The sequence below is a fragment of the Spermophilus citellus genome (genome assembly GCF_964194105.1).
Source record: "Spermophilus citellus genome assembly, chromosome: 13".
NCBI lineage: Eukaryota > Metazoa > Chordata > Mammalia > Rodentia > Sciuridae > Spermophilus > Spermophilus citellus.
In genome coordinates this window covers 55159177-55179303 of record NC_138193.1, presented here as the reverse complement: position 1 = coordinate 55179303, position 20127 = coordinate 55159177, and the positions used below count along the sequence as shown (strand labels likewise).

Here is a 20127-nt window from a genome sequence, read left to right as displayed (position 1 = left end):
AATAGGAAATAAATGATAAGTAATTCTATAAAGTAAAGCACAATTTTTACCAGTAGTAAAATAAATGCAAATTAAAACAGATTTCATTCAATATCAGGTTACCAAAAAATTAGAAATTAAGTATTCTACCTTATGATTCAACAATTCTGTTCCTAGGTATAGAAACCATAAAAACTCACATGAACCCATCAGGGAGAACTATCTGCCACAGCAAATTGCTAGAGGCAATTTAAGTGTTAATGACTAAAGTAATAAATAATAAAATCACAGCAAATGCAAACCCTCAATTAACTATCGTGCATTAGTAGAAGGAAAATGAGCCAGATTTGTAAACTCTAATAAGGATAGATATTTAAAATAGTGCTGAACCAAAAGTACAGGAAACAGAACTAGAGCCACATCCTAACACCATTTGAGTAAATTAAAAACATATATATATAGAAAAATCATCATATTTGGGGCTGGGGCTATGGCTCAGCAGTAGAGAGCTCGCCTAGCACATGTGAGGTCCTGGGTTTGATCCTCAGCACCACATAAAAATAAATAAATAAAATAAAGGTACTGTGTCCAACTACAACTAAAATATAAATATAAAAAAATCACCATACTCTTTTCAAGGACACATATACACATTCATGACCATTAGACATGTAAGAGAAGGCTGGGGTTGTGGCTCAGTGGTAGAGTACTTGCCTCACATGTGTAAGGCACTGGGTTCGATTCTCAGCACCACATATAAATAAAAGATTAAAATAAAGGTCCATCAACAACATGGAAAAGAGACAAGGAGGTTTATTGATAGGGAATGAATGAGAAAAACCTAATAAACTAAAATACAAGAGGTAGTGTTGAATAAAATAATAATACTGTGCCACAACCTAAGATATATGTGATTTATATGATTCTCTATATGTGAGATTAAAAATAAATTGTGGACTTATTTTAAATGCCTTGATACAATTCACTTTACACCTGGCTTCATCTTCATTCATAAGGAATGACAGATGAAAACAGAGAGAGAGAATGGAGAGGGAGAAGACAGTGAAGGGAAGAGATTGGAGGAAGAAACAGTGGGAGGGGAAGGGCTAGAAGCCAGTAGGTCTTTTCTTAAACCAATGGAGACTACCACAAAATACTTCAGGCCATTAACATCCATAGACCAGTGTCCTAGAAGGACTGGAGTGATGACTAAGTGATGCTACATTATATATATGAAGAAAGAAAACAGACTGTGAGCAGTAAGACATACTTGAACATGTGAAAAACAACCTGACACAGGCTTCATAGAACTTTGCTATAAAAAAAAAATAACAAGAATGGACTCCTCTCATCAATTTATCTTTGTTGATGCTACAGTTTAATGTTATTTTGTGTTCATCTGTGTATCTACATGTGGTTGTCTCACAAGGATAGAGAAAGGGGTCATTTCTTGGAATTTTATTAAAACCCATATTTCCACTCAGTTTCTTTTTCCCATGTGTTTTTATAAGACAAAAGGAATAAATGTCCTCAAAATAAAAAATGTACATGTAAATAGTTTTCACAAACACTGTTTTAATATGAGATATGTGTTCTTACTGATGTTTAGCTGAAGTTTTTCTGTGGCACTGGCTACATTCCTAGTTATAATCTAACAATTTGAGGATGACTGATAGAAATACTTCTATCTATAGCATATTACATAGCAAACATAAAAGATTCAAGAACCAAGAACAGACTGAATTATTTAAAACTCTTTGAATACACTAATTTCTCATTCCATGCTTAATAATAAACAGAAAATTTACCAAAAATGAGAGTTTGAATTCAGTAAATATCTTTATTAGGGCTGTGGCTCAGTGGTAAAGCACTTTCCTAGCACATGTGAGGCACTAGGTTTGATCCTCAGCACCACATAAATATAAATAAATAAAATAAAGGTATGTATCCACCTACAACTAAAGATATATTTTAAAAAATAATAAAAAAATAAATATCTTTATTAGGCAGAGCCAGATAAAGACTCACCAGAACAGAATATATGTGTAGACATCGATAAACAGGAGAGAAATCCACCAAATCTTGGGCCCCAGGGACCTGCAAACACAAGATTATCATTAAAATATTTTTCAAACAGAGCTATTAAGAGTAACTGCATGCATTTTTCACTACTCAAGTGTTTAAAAAAAAATCGGCACTAGTTTCTAAGTGTGAATACAAAACAAACAAAAGCTATGCCTCAAAACACCTAGTTCTGTTATTCTAGTTAAGAGATTAATAAACTGTGAAGGTATACACCATGGCTGGGCCAAGACACAGGAATGATAGCAGAGAAGAGAAACAGAAGGCACTGTTATATCCACTGAAGACATACTTCTTGGGCCCTAGGACTCTAAAGGGAAAATACCAAAAAATTTGAGAATGTGAATCTGATGACTTGACTTTTTTATTCTAAGATACATGGTAGTTTACATTAAAAAACAAAAAAGTTTCACTGGTCAAAAACAAATCTTGCAACACAGGATGAATTAAATGGCCTGCATTCAACTTCAGAAAGGCACAAAAATTAGTAAATAATTAATTCATTATACAATCAAAATACAGAAATATTCTAGGAAAGGAGGGGAGATAATTTTTTTAAAAAAGGATTATAAATAAAATCACCAAACGTAGTAATACCAGCAGATTGAATGTGAATAATGTATGTTAATTAAATCTAGACCCTCAGACAATAAAAGAAAAAAACTAGATGAGAACTGGAGTCAAGTCTCAGTGCCAAAACTAATTTGCTATGTGACTTGACAATGAGTAGGTCACAGTTTACTTTGGCCTAGCTTTCCTCAATTGAAAAAAAAGAGCCATCAGTTGATACATAGGGATTCAATAAGAATAAAAGAAGACGCTGCAAATAAATGTTGAACACACCAAAAAGGAAAAGAAAAATACATGAAGAAGTAATCAAAATAAAGGCCCCGCTGATGTTTTTATTGTGGCACTGGCAACATGATTCTCAGAACATAAGCAACAGGCTCATCTCAACTGAGTTATGCTGATGCATGATGACAATGTTGGTTTCCTTTATTTCATAAAGTAAACCACATTTCTCTTTGAAGGACATACCTTCTGTAACCAAGATGATTTTCTTAATGAAATCTACAAATTCCACAATTCAGTGGCACAGGACTTAGTTTCTTTTCCCTCTCAAACCATCATATCTCTATACTGCTTTGAGTCAATGGAACATTCTGTTCATATACTTCACACCTATGATGGCAAAAATTAAAGCTCTCCATTTATAAAGTACCTCACTGGGCTATATGCGCTATAAATATACAAAACAAAATTTTATGTGAATAAGTTTACTTAAAAAGGGCCAACAAGTGATCATTATAGTCCCTCCCTATATGAAATGACCCCAACATTAAACCACCTTTATGGTCACCCCTCCTATTATAAACTGGACATTTGAAGGAAATTTATCTTGCAAAAAAACCAGAGCCTGTTTTATCTTGCCAAAAAAACATGGGTTTTAGCCTACCAAAATACTAGAGTCTACAGCTAAGCAAAACATAATCTCAAAAGAAAAACAATAGAAACATGTTAAAAAATCATATCCACAAAACTACATAAAAGCTACACATGCATAGGAAAAAATAACAAAGAAGAAATATATAACATAGGGCTGGGGTTGTAGCTCATTGGTAGAGCACTTGCCTACCACAGTGTGAGGCACTGGGTTTGAACCTCAGCACCACGTAAAAATAAACAAAATAAAGGTACTGTGCCATCTACAACTAGAAAATTAAAAAAAAAAAACAAATATATAGCATAAATAAGTTTGATATGCATAGGAAATAAAATATTTTTCTTTTATTTAGAAATAAAGATTACAAGGAAGTTACTTAATATATATTCACAAAAAAGTTTAAAGAATTTCATACCTAATTTTTATTAGCAAATCCAATCATAACTTTGTTTTATATATTCTTCTCTATGCAATTTATTTTGTTTTACTTTGTCACAGAGCCATAGTTTCACTTAAAAGGAAACTGCTTGCAACCATTCCTCAGACAGAGCCTTGCAAAAGTCAGACCCTTCCTTAATAGAATGACCATCCACTCCAAGAGAAAGTTTCCCTAGAAAGTTGTAGCCAATAAGTTAATAGATCCCTTAACAAAGAAAGAGACTTATTACTAAGAGACAAAGATTGGTTTATCTGTACCCCCCCCCAAAAAAAAAAGATGTATCTAGAGAAATGACGAAAGTTTTTTCCATCATCACCAACAAATATTTCCAATCAAACCTATTCTATGTGAGGTTTTTTGACATCTTTATATCAACTTCCAACTGTTAAATGCTCTGACCTAAGTATCAAATCTATCTCTTAACCTCTGGAATGATCATCAGGCTAAGTTTTTCCCAAGTAAAGGACTGCCTGCTTTGAAAGCAGTACAAAGAAATCTAGGCCAAAAAATGAAGGAGAAAAGCAGGACTTCAGCTCACAATCTTCACCTCTACTCCCCTAGCAGCCTCATATTTAGAAATCATTTTTCCTCTCTGCTCCCCTCTGTGAGAAACCCTAGGAAGGAACACTGTGAGGAACCCAGAAGAGTGCTGTGAGGATGGAGGTATGTAAAGTATGCACTGACTCATGTTGCTTTGAGCTAGATGTGTTTTCTCTGCTTCCACTAATGAAAAAGAATCACTTACATCTACAGAAAGGCAAAAGGAGAAGAGCAACACATGCTGTACGTGAAGGAATGCTACACAGTTGCAAGGATAAGAAATGAATTTTCCAAAATGTAAATAAATGGGGGCAGGCAAGAAGATCAGAACAAAAGACAGTTTTTCCTGACTCAGAGCAATAGTTCTACTTTAAGGTCCACATTCAGCTATTTAAAACGCTAACTGCCAGTCAAAGCTGTCTTCATACTTCTTCCCTACCTTTGCCCCTCCCTCCCCTCAAGTGGCAAAGATGACTCAAGCAGGTTTGGGTTTCAACAGGGAGGGGTCCAAGGACACTTTCCTAAGCTAACAATGACTGTCTCTAATGGTTTCTGTCTCCTAACAAAAGCCATGACTCCTTCTTTATCTGCTTCATCTAATTTTTCCTTTCCAAAGTAAATAACACAGACCTTGTATTTTACACATGTCCAAATTTGACAAATCATTATCGACTGAGACTATAACTGATAAGAGATAACTTTGTGGTAGGACGTTGTCATTTCCTCTCATAAGGGCTTTCTTTTTGAGATACAGAAACATGATTAAAATAGTTAAACATTTCCTCTGCCTGGCAGTCAGGAACTCAAGACTTTAAGATACTGGGGTCTGTATTTTTCTAGAAGTTCAAATAGATCTACGAAGATACCAACAATAGTCACAAACAGCACATTCAAGATTATTCTGCTTTTTTAACTAGTTGTTTTCTTTAAGAAGTCACATGAAATAATTTCATCACCAAGGACAGCAGCTGCTTAATTCCCTGTATAGTTTGTGAATGGAGTAGTGCCTTTTGCCTACTCAAACCTGTGAATTTTCAGAAGGATCCAATAGTAAGATTTTATATACTACAAATAAGATCTGTGCCTGGGAGCATGTTATATAATATAGAGAATTTGTATATATTTTTAAATAATATTTGTTAATATTTAATAAGTAAAGATAAATAATAAACTATTAAAATTTGGGAGGATTGACTGCACTATCATATCTAGGAGTAGATATCATGGAAGTAACTATTATACTCTTCTATAATTTCATATTCACATATCCATTAGAGTTGCTGTATCCACTATATGCTAATACAGATGTTAATACAATGACTCTTATGTGATAAATAGTAACAGTTTCAATCAAAGCAGTATTTTCTCTTCTTTGCCTATGGAATATTTGCTAAGAAGCATTTAAAAATTGTAAATATACCAGCTATTGCGTGAAGCAAGATGACCAAAAACAATCTATAGACAAAATAAACAAGGAAGAAAAAAGTCAATTTATAAATAGGATTACTAAATACACACTGAAAAAACAGCCTCAGGAACCCCTGTGAATGATATTAAAGAAGATACAAAGATTTAGAGTACATATGAGAATATTAGGTAGTCAAGAAGAAAAGAAACATGAACATTTCTGTTTCTGATTAGATTATGAAAATACTTGCAAAACATCAGAATTTGTCTTTCCTGATATCTTTTGCTTCTTCTCTAGTAGAGATCTTAGTTTAAGTAAAAGGAAGCTTCTGAAAATGTAAAGGTAAATGGCTACTAAGTTCCTCCAATAAAACATAGACAAATGTTTTTACACATTAAAGTAAAAAGAAAAAATTTTTTACTGTGATGTGTTTATTTAATTATAATTAGTCTAAAAACTATTTTACAAATATTTTATGCAAGCTGTCAAGAAAACAGTGCCATTTGGGAAATCAAAGAAAACTTCATCTCTTAGTTATATCCTTAGCCCACAGACTTAATCCACTTGTACTTTTATAACAAAATAACATATTCTGGATAGTTTACATACAAATGACATTCCATGGGTTTGGGTATGGTTTTTCTCCTCCATAACTCAGGAGGAAATTCAGTAAAAAAGGGAGATTTTGATTATAAAATAAATTATGCCATTCAAATTTTAACAGATACATCTATTTAATATTTTTGTTACCCTCCCCTCCCCACAGAAAAGAGTCAGAGTCAGTAGCTATTTCTACTATCTTAAAAGACTCACTAGAGAAGGAAGTCTGGGGTGGGGGGTTAGGCATCTGCAGTAATGACCTGATAATGTACTGGCTTCACTGCTGGGTAAGCATAACCTTAGCAAAGGAGAACAGTACAAGAAAGCATTGTTTGGCTCCCTCCACTCAAGAAGAGTAGAAAATGTTCTATTAGGGGTTTGCCTATGCTGCTGATAAAGATAGGGCATGAAAACAGAAATGCATTAGGACACTCTAGCCCTGCTGTTCACACATCTGTCCCAGAAGATGCAGACATACACAAATTCATTCTCTCTCTCTCTCTCTCTCTCTCTCTCTCACACACACACACACACACACACGCACGCACGCACGCACGCACATACCATTTCTTTTTCTCTTAAGAAACCTTTAAAGTAGATGGAGCATCCAAAAATTATATGATAGAAGCTTGCAAAGAATTTAAATATGTTTCTCACTAATTATTTGGGCCATTCTTCACCTTGAAAATATTTCTAATTACCACTTTACACAAAACAGTTTCTTGGTATTGGTACATGAATGCAGAGGCTTAGTGCTCATTTCTGAGAATCAGCTGGATCTCAAGTCATTAAAGTGTACCAGGCATTTTTCTGTAGGAAGCAAACAACAAATGATTAGTGAAGAGACATGGCTTTTGCATTCAGAGGATCATTTGTGACTGCCCATATTATGTCTGGAAGCCAGGAAATACCTGGCAAACATTTTTCACCAGGGTGCTTTGCTGAATTACTTTACTTTCAAAAATTTAGAGGAGAAGTGTAGAATTCACGTGGACATAAGCTTTCATGGAACTAGACTAAACACAGTAGACATACCAACAAACTAGAAGTCCTATGGCTCTAAGTAACTAGAATTAGCAAAAATATATTTTCTAAGCCTTTGAGCACATAAGAATAACCTGACCAGAGGTCTATCTGAAAACTACAGAATTTTGCTACAGAGCTTCTCACAAATTACTAGGATCCTTAATGACAAATCCCTAAGTAGATTACAAATTTGTTTATGCAAGTGTTTGTACTAAGCAGAAGAAAATCGGGGAGAGGGGAAGGGATCCCATCAGTATGTACAGCTATAATGTACCAATTTTTTAAAAGTGGGGATTATTTCTTTGTACTGAGGTCCTGCAAAAAAAAAAAAAAAACCCTATAACCAAAAATGAAAGGCTTTTCTCTCCAAAGTCTCTACTTAAAGTTGAACCCTGGTAAAATAAAACTTCAAGTGGACTTTATTTAACCAGCAATATGCTAAGAGACTTCAAACTGCTAGGCAAAAAAGCTAACTTAACACTAAGTATAATATTAAATATAAAAGGTCTGAGAGGAAGAAAAATTAAGGTAAGCAAATTAAGAAGAAACATGTTACAATATACTAGACAAAGAGCTAACATCCCTAATATATAAAGAATTTGTAAAAATTAAAAAAAGGAAACAAATTCATTAGAAAAACGAGCAAAATACATGAGTAGTTTACCCTCCAACTACATGGGGTGTGTATGTGTGTGTATACACAAATGGTCCTTAAGCTTATAACTCAACTTTATCTATAATAATAGGAATACAAATTGAAACTATACAGAGATACAATTTCTCCTTTATGAGATTGGCAAAAATTTAAAAGCTTAAAAATAAATACTCTCCCGTTATGAACAACCAACAATAAAATAATTTAAAAAAATAAATAAATAAATAAATACTCTCTTAAAGAACAAGGAAATTGGTACCCCATACATTGCTGGCATAGGGCTGGCGGGGGGGGGGGGGATACAACTTCTATGGAGGGCAATTTGGCATTATCCAACAAACTACACATTTATCCCTGTACTTAACATTCCTGCTTCTAGGAACCTACCCTGAAGATACATCATTAATTATATGGAAAAATATTCTCAGGTTTGCCTGCATTTTTTTTTATTTAGTGAAGTTTTAAGGTATTTTACATATGGTAAAATTCATGGTTTCTAGTGAACAATTCTGTAGATTCTGACAAATGCATATAGCCCTGTACTCATCATAATCAAGATAAAAAGAAAAAAATTCCAACACCCCCTGAAATTCTTCCATGCCCCTTTGTAGTAAAATTGTTCCCTCATGCCTCAACCTTTGCAAACACTGATCCATTTTCTGCCCCTGGAGTTTTTCCTTTTCAGGAGTGTCCTACAAATAGACTCATACATGCTAGGAATGTAGCTCAGTGGTAGAGCACTTGCCTAGCATGTTTGAGAACCTAGGTTCGATCCCATCCCCAACAAGTAAATAAATAAATAGGCTCATGCAGCGTGTAGACTTTTGAATTTGGATCCTTTTGTTTGGCATAAGGCATCTGAGATTCATATGTACTGTTTCATATATCAGTTTTCATTCCTTTTTATTTCAGAGGAATAGTCCAATTAGGGATATGCCAAAGTTCGTTTATGTCTTCATCCACTGAAGGATGTTTGGGTTGTTTGTACTCTGGGCAATGCATGAACAAAGTTGTTGTAAATATTCAGGTTCAGGCTTTTTAGTGAATATATTGATTAAATACCTAGGAGTGGGAGTGGGAGGCCATATGATAAAGGTACATTAACTTTTTAATAAACTTCTAAAACATTATCCATAGTGATTGTACCATTTCACATTTTCCACCCGATATGTCAACTGCTCTATGTACTTGCCAATACTTGATATTCAGTGTATTTTTTTATTTTTGCTATTTTAATATATGTGCGACTGAAACACTGTTTTATAAGAAAATAGTAGAGATCACTATGTTCATATATAGGTTGGCTGACTAAACTATGCTATAGCCAAACAATGCAGTAGTGGCTAGCAATAAAAATAGAATGAGAGGATTTCTATGGACTGATAAATAATTTTGACTCAGGTGTTTTGTCACAGCAATGGAAAGCCAAGTAACACAGCAACCAATTTAACATTTTTTAAAGCCCTGTGTAAGCCAACGAACCATCTTAAAGCTATTTCTGGCCTATGGGCTGCCAATTTGGTTTAATGATAATGAATTTATAATGGCATCCTTTATTTCACTTTAACTTACTGAGAAATAATCCTCATTTTTTGCTACCTTTCTGTCAATAGAAAGCTTTTACACAAACCACTTAAAATATGGGTCAAATATCAAAACAACTACTATGTTTTACAAGAAATTTGACACAAACTAATTATTGTCACTATTTTGTAGGTGAGAAAAAGCAGAGAAATTTACATGATTTGCTACAATAGCACAAGAATTGGACTGTGTATCTTTAAATACAAGTCTTATTTGCGCACTTTCCAATCATCCTGTGTTGAGCCCCCTAAAATTAATATGTTGAAGCTTTAACCCCCCAATGTGACTGTATTTGCAAAAGGTGCCTTAAAGTTAAATAAGGTCATAATGGGAGCCCTACTCCAACAAGACTGATGTCATGTTAAAAAGCAAGAGAAACAGACACCAGGGACATATATAAAAAGAAAAACTTGAAGGCAGCCATCTATAAGCCAAGGAGAGGGGTTTTAAGAGAAAGCAACCATGCTTGAACTTTGATCTTGGACTTCCCCCTCACTCCTGAATTGTGAAAAACTAAACTTCTGTTGTTTAATCCTCATCTTCTGTTAGTATTTTGCTAAAGCAGCCCTAGCACATTAATACACTCTGCCACCTCAAAATTAGTATAATGCCACAATCAAGACATTCCTAAAGGTTCTAAAGTACATGGCATTCATATGCAAATTAGTAAATCCATCTGCTAATTCCATGTTTCAAAGGACACACACACCAAAATCTGGAGAGCTACACCTGACATGAATCATTTGATGAACAAACATTTATTTCATTGTAGGTTGGCCTGGATGTCAAGGTGGCTAGTGTTCCTTAACAGCTTGAAAACAAATTAAAAGAGATACAAACTAAAATTTGTCAGAAGTGTGCTACCAAGGAAGTATTCTAAGAATGAAGGAGATCTGAAGTAACCTAGAAACAAAGAGGAAATCATGAACCACGTATGTGTATGTGCGCGCGCACCCACGTGTGTGTTATGTGTTTGTGTTAAGTACTGAACACGAGCATTGTACTACTGGGCTATATCCCCAGTCTTTTTATTTTGAGATGGGTTCTCACTAAACTTCCAGGGTTGGCCTTGAACTTGTAATCTTCCAGCCTCAGCCTCCAGAGTAGCTTGGATTACAGACATGTGTCACCTTTTTGAGACAATTTTTTATTCAATACTGCTTCATTTTAGCAACTTTTTGTATATATTGGATGAGAGTCATCAGTCTATGCAAATATACACTACCAAAAAATTGTCAACTGATATTTCACCTTTATCTAAAAAAAAAAAGTCATAATGTTGTAATAGGAACTATTTATACTCATACCATTATATGTATCAAGCATTTCACTTAATCCTCACAACAGCCCTACTCACAGTAGATATTATTGTTCATCTTTTCACAAACAATATGTCATCTTGAGAGTTTCTTTGCATTTTGTTTTCAAATGTCTCAAAATGGTACTCCCGGTGAATATAAACAATAAATACATTCTCAGTCCAAAATGTTCACTACTTTTAAAAACTGTTTTAAAGTCCTCCCTAGACAATTGAAGAACATTAAAACATGCATATATCATGATACAAAATAGAGATTCAAATCAGATTCCCCAAATCATACATATTTTCATTGAAAATCTAAATAATTAAGTTGTTCATCAAAAACAGTTAAATATCATATATGATTAATCTAAAAAAAAAAACTTTTCTTAATTGTGACCATTTCACTGACTTACTCAAAAATATAGAGAAAATTTTACTAGGAAATATTTTTCTTTCCAACACTTTTCAGCAATCACTGAGAGATGTACTATACTTCAACAAAACCTGGGGGGAGAGGGCCTAACTTCATCAGCAGGTTCAACATGGGAGTTGGTTTTTCCATCCAAGATGGTAATTTACTACTAGGACTCCATTTTCATTTCCCCGGGCTACTAAATTTTCCCATCTCTAAATAAACTTTATTTCAGTTTAATAATACATTAATTTTCTGCCTCATATGTGCAAATCCATGTTCTAGGGGTTTGGGTTTTCCTACGTACTTCATTCCATGATCTCCTATTAAGAAATACCATTAAGCTAAAGACATAGCAAATAATCTACAACTGTCATTCTACTCAAAGAATGTATTAAGTATTTTTCCATTAAAAGTATACAAAAGGGTTAAAAAGTCTTAATTGAAAGAATAAGAGAGTAAATTTGTTAAATCAGAATTATAAAATTTCAAACAAAGAGGAAATATCAAATTTCATTTTCAATACTGGTACCCAACTATAAGGAACAGATTTTAGTACACAAATACAACTTTCTCTTCAAGTATCGAATTTATTACCAGAATATTTATAAATCATTTTATTGGAAAATCAATATGAGACCCAAACACTCATGAGTTTATTTTATTCATATACTAAAGAAACTTCCTCAAGGTCCTTTACAGTCCTGCAACTCAAAGTATGCTGCAGAGACCAAAAGTACCCTCCTTTGCTGAGACCTTGGTAAAAATGCAGACTCACTCTGATTGCCAGCGTTCAGTATCAGAATCTGCATTTTGATATAATTCCCAAGCATTTTCTTACATACATTAGAGTTCAAGAAGTACTGCCCTGTATCATGGGAGCTTAAGTTGGCTCCTAGGGGTAATGAATTTCATGAATCCCTTTAAATTTCATGCAGAACTTTTTGCAAGTATATATACACACATTTCACTAAGGAAAGACTGTATATTTTTATCAAACTCTCAAAATAATATATGACCCCAAATAGATTAAGAACCACTACCCTATAGGAATCTATGCAGTGGCTATCATGCACACAGTTAAAAGTCACAATACTCCAAAAACTATGCGGCTCTCAATGAGGTCCATTAAAGAATGACAAGAATGAAGGTCAGAACGTCACAGTGGGTCACGAAAGACCTTATCTGAAGAATTTATTCACACCATGCAAGAACTATGCCAAGAAACCAGTTTAGAGACATCTAAATAAATAATTCTCTACATGAGGTTTGAGATTAAGAATGTGCACTTGAAGAAGATTCAAACTGAGAAGTAAATAAATATAAGGTAGGATTTTTTTTTAAAGGATAGGATGCCATCAGATGACAGTGAAATGCCAAATTCTTGTTGTAAGAGCTCAATCAGCAAATCTTGAACATGAATTCTGTTTGATTTGGGATACTGAATCATTTAAAAATATTAACTTCCAAATACATTCTTATAATAGTTCCTTGATGAGGAAATCCCAACATATTTGACTAGTCCCACTTTCCTCATCTTCTCTTGACCTTATAGGACAAAGCAAAGAAGAAGCATGGCACATAAATTAAAAGAAACATACTCATGATCTTCACTGAATTAAGTGCCAAAGAATGGTTCCTATTCAGAACAGGGTATATAATTCACTCTTTGATATTATCATCTAACCATCTCGTCAAGGAGTAAGAATACACTTTATGTCCAAATTCTGTTTCCATAAGCCATTCTGCAAATTTAATTTCCTTGATGGGTAGTTAAAATGTTAAAAAAAAATTAACTTGTCTTTCTTGAGACTGTATTCAACTACCATTGTAAATGGCTACCTGTGATAAGTCCAGTACTTCACAGTCGGGTCCCCAGGGTGGATCCATATCCTACATACTAGTCATCTTGGGCAAGAAAAGAAAATACCAGAAAATATTCAAAGAGATCAATTCCTTTCTGCCTCTATCTATCTCCATGGATTATAAGAAAAAAAAAAAACGGCAAGTTTTTCAGTCTAAAGTGACCCATTAAATCACATTCAAAGGACTTTTCTTGATTCTATAAAGAGCCATTAAGAGTTCTTATTTTCAAAGTATAATAGGGACTGAGATCAAACTGTTAGGCACTGTTAACTAGTTACCTTGTTTACATCATAAATATCTCCTAGTATAGTATAAATTTTAGGTCATCTAAGTACAATTACTCACTTAAATTACAGAAATGTGACCCTTAAACAATAAAAACTAAATAAAAGAATGTAGTACTTTAAACATACAATAGTCCCTCAGACATTCAACCCAACTAAAAGCTAATGTTTCAGACATAAACAATTTGGTATTTGTTTTTCAGCCCAAACACTTCAAACAATGTCAACTTGATTTTTGAAGTTAAAGGAATAATAACAGGGACAGGCATACTGACAGTAGTGATACATAACAGAAGTCAGCAAGAAAGACTAATAAAAATAAGATAAAAATTAATATTTGTTGACCACTTTTTATGGAGCTGACACTTATGTAGATCCAGGATTATTATCTTTACTTGGCACATGAAAACACTTAAGGTTTCAACAATTAAACAATTTACCCAAAATTACAAAATTAGATGGTGACAGGTTTGGGGGGCATGGTTTTAGGGATAATAGGAGAGGAAGAAGGATAGTAAAGGTGTAAGAAGGGACAAGAATGGGGAAGAAATAGTTAGCCTAGTTTTACCTGAAAAATTAAAACAATGAAAAGAAGATAAGCACTTAAAGGGCAAAAGAGGTTACTGAGTTCAGGAGTAAAATGGTTCCTCACACGCTAACGGCCATCTTTAAAGTAAATTATATAATTACTGATAACTTTTTAAAATAAAATAGCAGAGCCAGGATTTGAATAGCCTATTTGACTCCAAAGCTCATGCTCCTAAATACTGTAGTCACAAAGAAACTGATTAAGTATGAAATAATAAATATTTAGAATAAATATTGTAATAGGAATCTCAAGTGTCACTGTAATTGTAGTTTTAACAACATTTTATACTTCCAACAACAAATAAGGATATAAAAATATGTACTAGTTAAGCCACTTTATCTAATTCTTTGCCTGACAGTGACACAGAACTAATAATCTAAGAGGTTACAGATATGTCACAAAACTCCCAAATACCCTATAATCAACTGCTTCCAAAAATATACTCTCAGCTTTTAGGAATGTTTTTATATTTTAAATCCAAATCATTTCTCAAGACAATGAAATCCATCTTCCTTTTTAAAATAACATCTTTTATTGATCTCAAATTACTGTTCTAGATTTAGTTTATGGTCATTTGGACCTCTGGTCTCTAGATCAGGTAAACTCTACTCTTTCCTTAATGTAGTATATAGTCAGTATAGAATCAAAAACTCTGAATTATCAAAAACTCTGAATTTTTAAAAAATGGAAAAATATACTTAAAATCTAAGTTCTTTCAAAAGAATCAAAATTTAAATTCTTTTTTTATTTAATTGATTTTATTTTTTAATACATGAGAGCAGAATGCATTACAATTCTTATTACACATACAAAACACAATTTTTCATATCTTTGTATATAAAGTATGTTCATGCCAATTCATGTCTTTATACATGTACTTTTCTTTTGCATTACAATTCTTATTCATATATATACCACAATTTAAGTAAAAAGTTTCTTCTCAGGAAAAGAAACAATCTGTAAGTGAACAGAGAGTCTATATCCTGGGAGCAAATCTTTACCCACACATCAGATAGAGCACTAATCTCCAGGGTATATAAAGAACTCAAAAAGCTAAGCACCAAAAAAACAAATAACTCAATCAACAAATGGGCCAAGGATCTGAACAGATCCTTCTCAGAAGAGGATATACAATCAATCAACAAATATATAAAAAAATGTTGATCATCTCTAGGAATCAGAGAAATGCAAATCAAAACTACTCTAAGATATCATCTCACTACAGTCAGAATGGCAGCTATTATGAAGACAAACAATAAGTGTTGGCGAGGATGTGGGGAAAAGGGTACACTCATACATTGCTGGTGGGACTGCAAATTGGTGAAGCCAATATGGAAAGCAGTATGGAAATCTGGGAACCACCATTTGACCCAGCTATCCCTCTCCTCAGACTATACCCAAAGGTCTTAAATTCTTTTCATGTATCTTTAATTCCTTTAAATTAGGGCTCATCTGAATTCAAAATGAGATCACATTTTGAATAATCAGAAGATCACAAAAAACTATTATCTCAAGCAAACTATATTTAGGCTTAAAAATAATCTCATTTATACAATTCAAGCATTAGTTACCTCTTCATCATCTTCCTCATCTTCAACATCCAGAATTCCTGAATCCTGTTCTGACTTGGGGCTAGTGCTTTCCATTTCTGTATCAAAGATTGTATATGCATCTTTCTTAGATTTTCTCTTGCTGCCTATTCTGGGTTGTTGCAAGACAATGTTATCCAGGTTTCTTTGTTGTTGAGCCTAGGATACAGAAAAATAACACACATGGGCGGGGGGGTGGATAAAGAAACAACACTTAATCAAGTTGATATTGAACTTCCAATTTTGAACAAATTAGTTTCTTACAGAAAATACAACAAAATTCCTTAATATATAAATTTTTAGCCCCAGATACAAAATCTAATATACTGATTAATTAATTTTTAACCCTAAAGTTATTTGGTCTTAACTCACTGTCCAATTAACACAGAAAAAAAGATAATCAGTCAACATTATCATAAAACTTTTCAAATATATCCACTAAATTACCATTTTCATATAAGTAGTCAAGAAATTAGTACAAATGCCTAAATTTTATCTCTTAGAACAAAATGCCACAATGAATGGTTAATAATGGTTAAAGGAAATTGTTAAAGGAAAAATTAATTGGAATTAATTAATACATTTGAACTTAGGGGACTTTAATAAACAATTATATGAATATAAGATACTAATAAAATATAATCAGAAGGATGAATTATCTAAGAAATGAATTTTTTCTGAGATTTAACTAATGAATCCAACAGGACCCTTTGATCATGACCTATGGAAAAGAGTTTTAAAGGGTTTCTTCTTTGGAGCTTATACAGAAAACGAAATGCAATCCACTCAGCCTAACATAATGACTAAAATTACAGTATGGTTTCAATAGATGCAAAGAGGTGGGAAATGTGACTATCCAGAGTCAACAATAGGAGCATTAAACCACACAGTACTAGAGCTGGAAGTGACCTCAGTTACCACTCAGGAAACTGAAGCTAGAGGACAAAGCGTTTGTTTGAGGTCTCAAGGCTAGCGAATGATAAAACAGAGGCTCAAAGTGTGATTTCCAAATTCCAGATCATTGATCCTTCCACTACACCAACAGTCCCTCAAAACATGACAAAATGTTTTCCAAGATAAGGATTTTGTGGCCAAATGAATGGGGAAACACTACACATGATGCAGCCTTGTGGATATACAAAATGCTTGATTACAGGATGAAAGTTTGGAGTAGTATGATTTTAAAGAAACTTATTTAATTTGGTTAAAGCCAGCACATTCCAAAACAACATTTCCCAAATTGAACTTTCTTTTTTTTAATGTAATATTTAGCATCATGCCATGATACAAAGCTTGAGCATGTGACATCTCAGAACATACACTCTAATTAATATATGATAATTTTCCTCTGTGACAAGTTGAAACAGGAGAAAAATCAGTGTCTTCAAATCTTCTGAATGAGATTAAGGAATGTAGGATAAATATTATAGTGTAAGAAGTTAGTTCAGGCACTGGTCAAATGAAACAATTATAACAGGCCAGAGAAAAACTTGAAGTATGTGAGCTGGTTTCTGCCAAGAAAATAAGAAGAGTCTACATTCCAGAGATTTCAATCAATGGACAAACCTGTTTCTCTGCATATTACCCATTGATATTTTGATTTGATTTACATAAAATACATGGCTTCTTTAATAAACTGGTCTAGAGGAGGTACCCCAAAACATTAACTTAGATTTGTACATAAGACACATATCCTCCAAGCATTAGAGATCCCAAATAAAATAGAACATTCTTTATATTCTTCTCACAAGTAAGATGTTTTTCCCATCTAAGTTCAGTACAAGCCACACAGATGGGATCAAGAGCTCTGGGGAGGCACAAAAGAAGGCAGAACTTCTAAAGCTTCCATATTTAAAAAAGCAATCCCTAAAATGAAGAGTGATCACTTGCTCACTTTAACTCTACCTTCTTTCAGTACATCAAAACCTTTCTTTCATAAGTAGATTTTATTAAATTCCAAATTAATAACTTTTTCAACATCAATAAAATCTCTCAAAAGCAATCAAGAGGAGCCAAACTAGATACTATCACTGAAACTTCAAGTGATAAAAATCTAGAAAGGGTCTTATTTAAGTATTTTTAGATTTTCTATGAGTTTTTTTGCTATTTTAGTTGTCATCTGGTTTTCCTAGTCATATAGAAGATGCAAAGTCATTTTGGCCAAATCAGAAAATTGTTACAGTGAATCCTTTGCTACAAATCAAAGTGTTTCAAGTTGTATACTAAAGCTCAGTCTGAATGGATAGGCTTTTCCAATCTGTAAAGAAACCCTCAGGGATCTGCCAAGCAGGAAGGGCCAAGTTGGAAACACCAAATTTCGGGTGGAACAACATGATACAAAATGTGTGTTTTGAAACTGGCATGAAGTAGTGAGGACAAAATATAGACATAAACATATAAGAACATAAATGAAAATGTGAAAAAAATCCATAAAAGCACTTTGGAGATCTTTCTTAACATGCTCAGTGGTTTTTATCAGGACCACTTATTCTATGCCTAAAAGTTAACTCCTAGAATAATGTGCCAGAGAAGCAAGTGACTGATTTCTACCAACTGAGTTGGATTAGTAGGAGAAGGGCACAAAGCAAACACATAGTTGCTGGACCTTAGAAAACACTTAGGCATTTTCATTTTCTTTACTGTTCATTCTCTTTGTGAATTAATTTTTATACATTTCATCATCTATACTGTAATATATGGTTTCCTAATAGATAGAAACTGAATGAGTTTCACACAACACACACACACACACACACACACACACACACTCCTCTTTTACTACTCCTTTCACTCTCCCTACCCAGTAGCATATCTGGTTTCCTATTATTAATATTTCCTACCATCACCTCCCTTCCAACATCACTGCACTGTCTCTGCCAACTGTAGCCAGGCTCTTCTTAACCTACAATGTTCATCATGCAAATTAGGCGATAAGCAACTTTAAAACAAGGTAAATGGGTTCAGAGGAGGGATTAAATAAGCAAACTCCAAACTATATAATCTATCACTTGGATTTTCCCATAGTGGAAGCTGAGTATATTTTCCAATGTATTCATCAGTACTCTCCACCCTGAATCTTCCTCTTGGATCAGACTCTGCCTCCTAATATACTGGGTGAATTTGCACTGACGTACCTTTACTCTCGTCATTTCTCTACGTGATGACTCCTCCCTGCCTGAATCAAAACCCCAACTAAAATTCTTCTTCCATTAGAAAGCCTCTCTTTCAAAGCACCCTATGAGTTAGGCAGTAAGAGAGGGCATTTGTGTGTTGAATGCCTACTTGGTATCAAGGCAGGCATTGTGCTGCATGCTGGGTATGCTAAGAAATAAAATGAAGTCTCTGACTCATGAGCCTCCCATCTCACTGTTACAGGGAAGAGGCAAATAAGTAGATGAAGTTCAATGAAATATGTATAATAATTGAAATAAATAGATGACAATGATTGCACAAAGCAAAATGTAATCAGATCTGCATGGAAGAGTTTCAGGCAAGACTTCACAAAGGACCAGGTATCGAATGATATTCTTAAAAGATAAATATTTTTTCAAATGGATGTAGAGGGAAAGGATAACTATTCCAGAAGAAGTAAATAGCATAAAAAGGACTACATATGAAAAAACATTATCTACCAGAAACGATAAGAAACTTTAAATAATTAGAACAGAGCATGAGTTATGAAGGATTAACAAGAAATAAAGTTAAAAATGCCACATAAAACAACTTCAATGTTAGCAGGCAATGGAGAAACAATGAAAGAATGTAAGCAAGGGGAAAACAACATCAGCTTTACAGTTCAGACAAATCTTCTAGGTACAGAGGAGCAATTAACTGGGAGAAAATAAAAACTAGAAGCAGGAAAATACATATAGACTAGTCCACATAACAATGATAAGAATTTGAATTGAGGTAGCAGAAGATATATAAGAAACATAAGGAAAATAATTTATTGATTTTCATGTTGTACATGGAAGAGAAGAAGGAAATACAAGTAACTCCAGTTGTTCTGGCCTTGATGACTAGCTGGTGGTATGATTCCAAGCAACAGGAAACATGAAAATAGCAGGCCGAGTGTAGGACTGAGAAAATGAGTTCAGTAAACCTACTGGATATTCAGGTGAAAATGACACTGAAGCACCTCAGTATACCACTTTTCTCTCTTTGAGAGTAAGAAACACTACACTACCATATTTTGGAATCCCCTAAGTCCAGACACATTGACATACACATAGTAAGTTTACATATATGTTTACTATGTAAAGGCAGGAGATAACAAAAGAAATCCATGTGAGAATGAGATTGAGCACCAAAACAGAAAGGGATTTCC

At 33.7% G+C, this 20127-nt stretch overlaps 1 protein-coding gene across 4 annotated transcripts in view; it reads right to left on the bottom strand.

Annotated features, from left to right (window-relative positions):
* EXOC6B (exocyst complex component 6B) overlaps nucleotides 1-20127 on the bottom strand; it is a 613649-nt gene that overhangs the window by 339213 nt on the left and 254309 nt on the right. For 3 of the 4 annotated variants that reach the window (XM_081265351.1, XM_081265352.1, XM_081265354.1), the window contains 2 exons: nucleotides 15783-15959; nucleotides 2008-2076 (listed from right to left, as the gene is read on the bottom strand). In XM_081265351.1, the coding sequence (XP_081121477.1) occupies nucleotides 2008-2076; nucleotides 15783-15959 (246 nt within the window). The remainder of the gene's footprint in view (nucleotides 1-2007; nucleotides 2077-15782; nucleotides 15960-20127) is intronic. The other variant, XM_081265353.1, reaches the window with a different exon arrangement.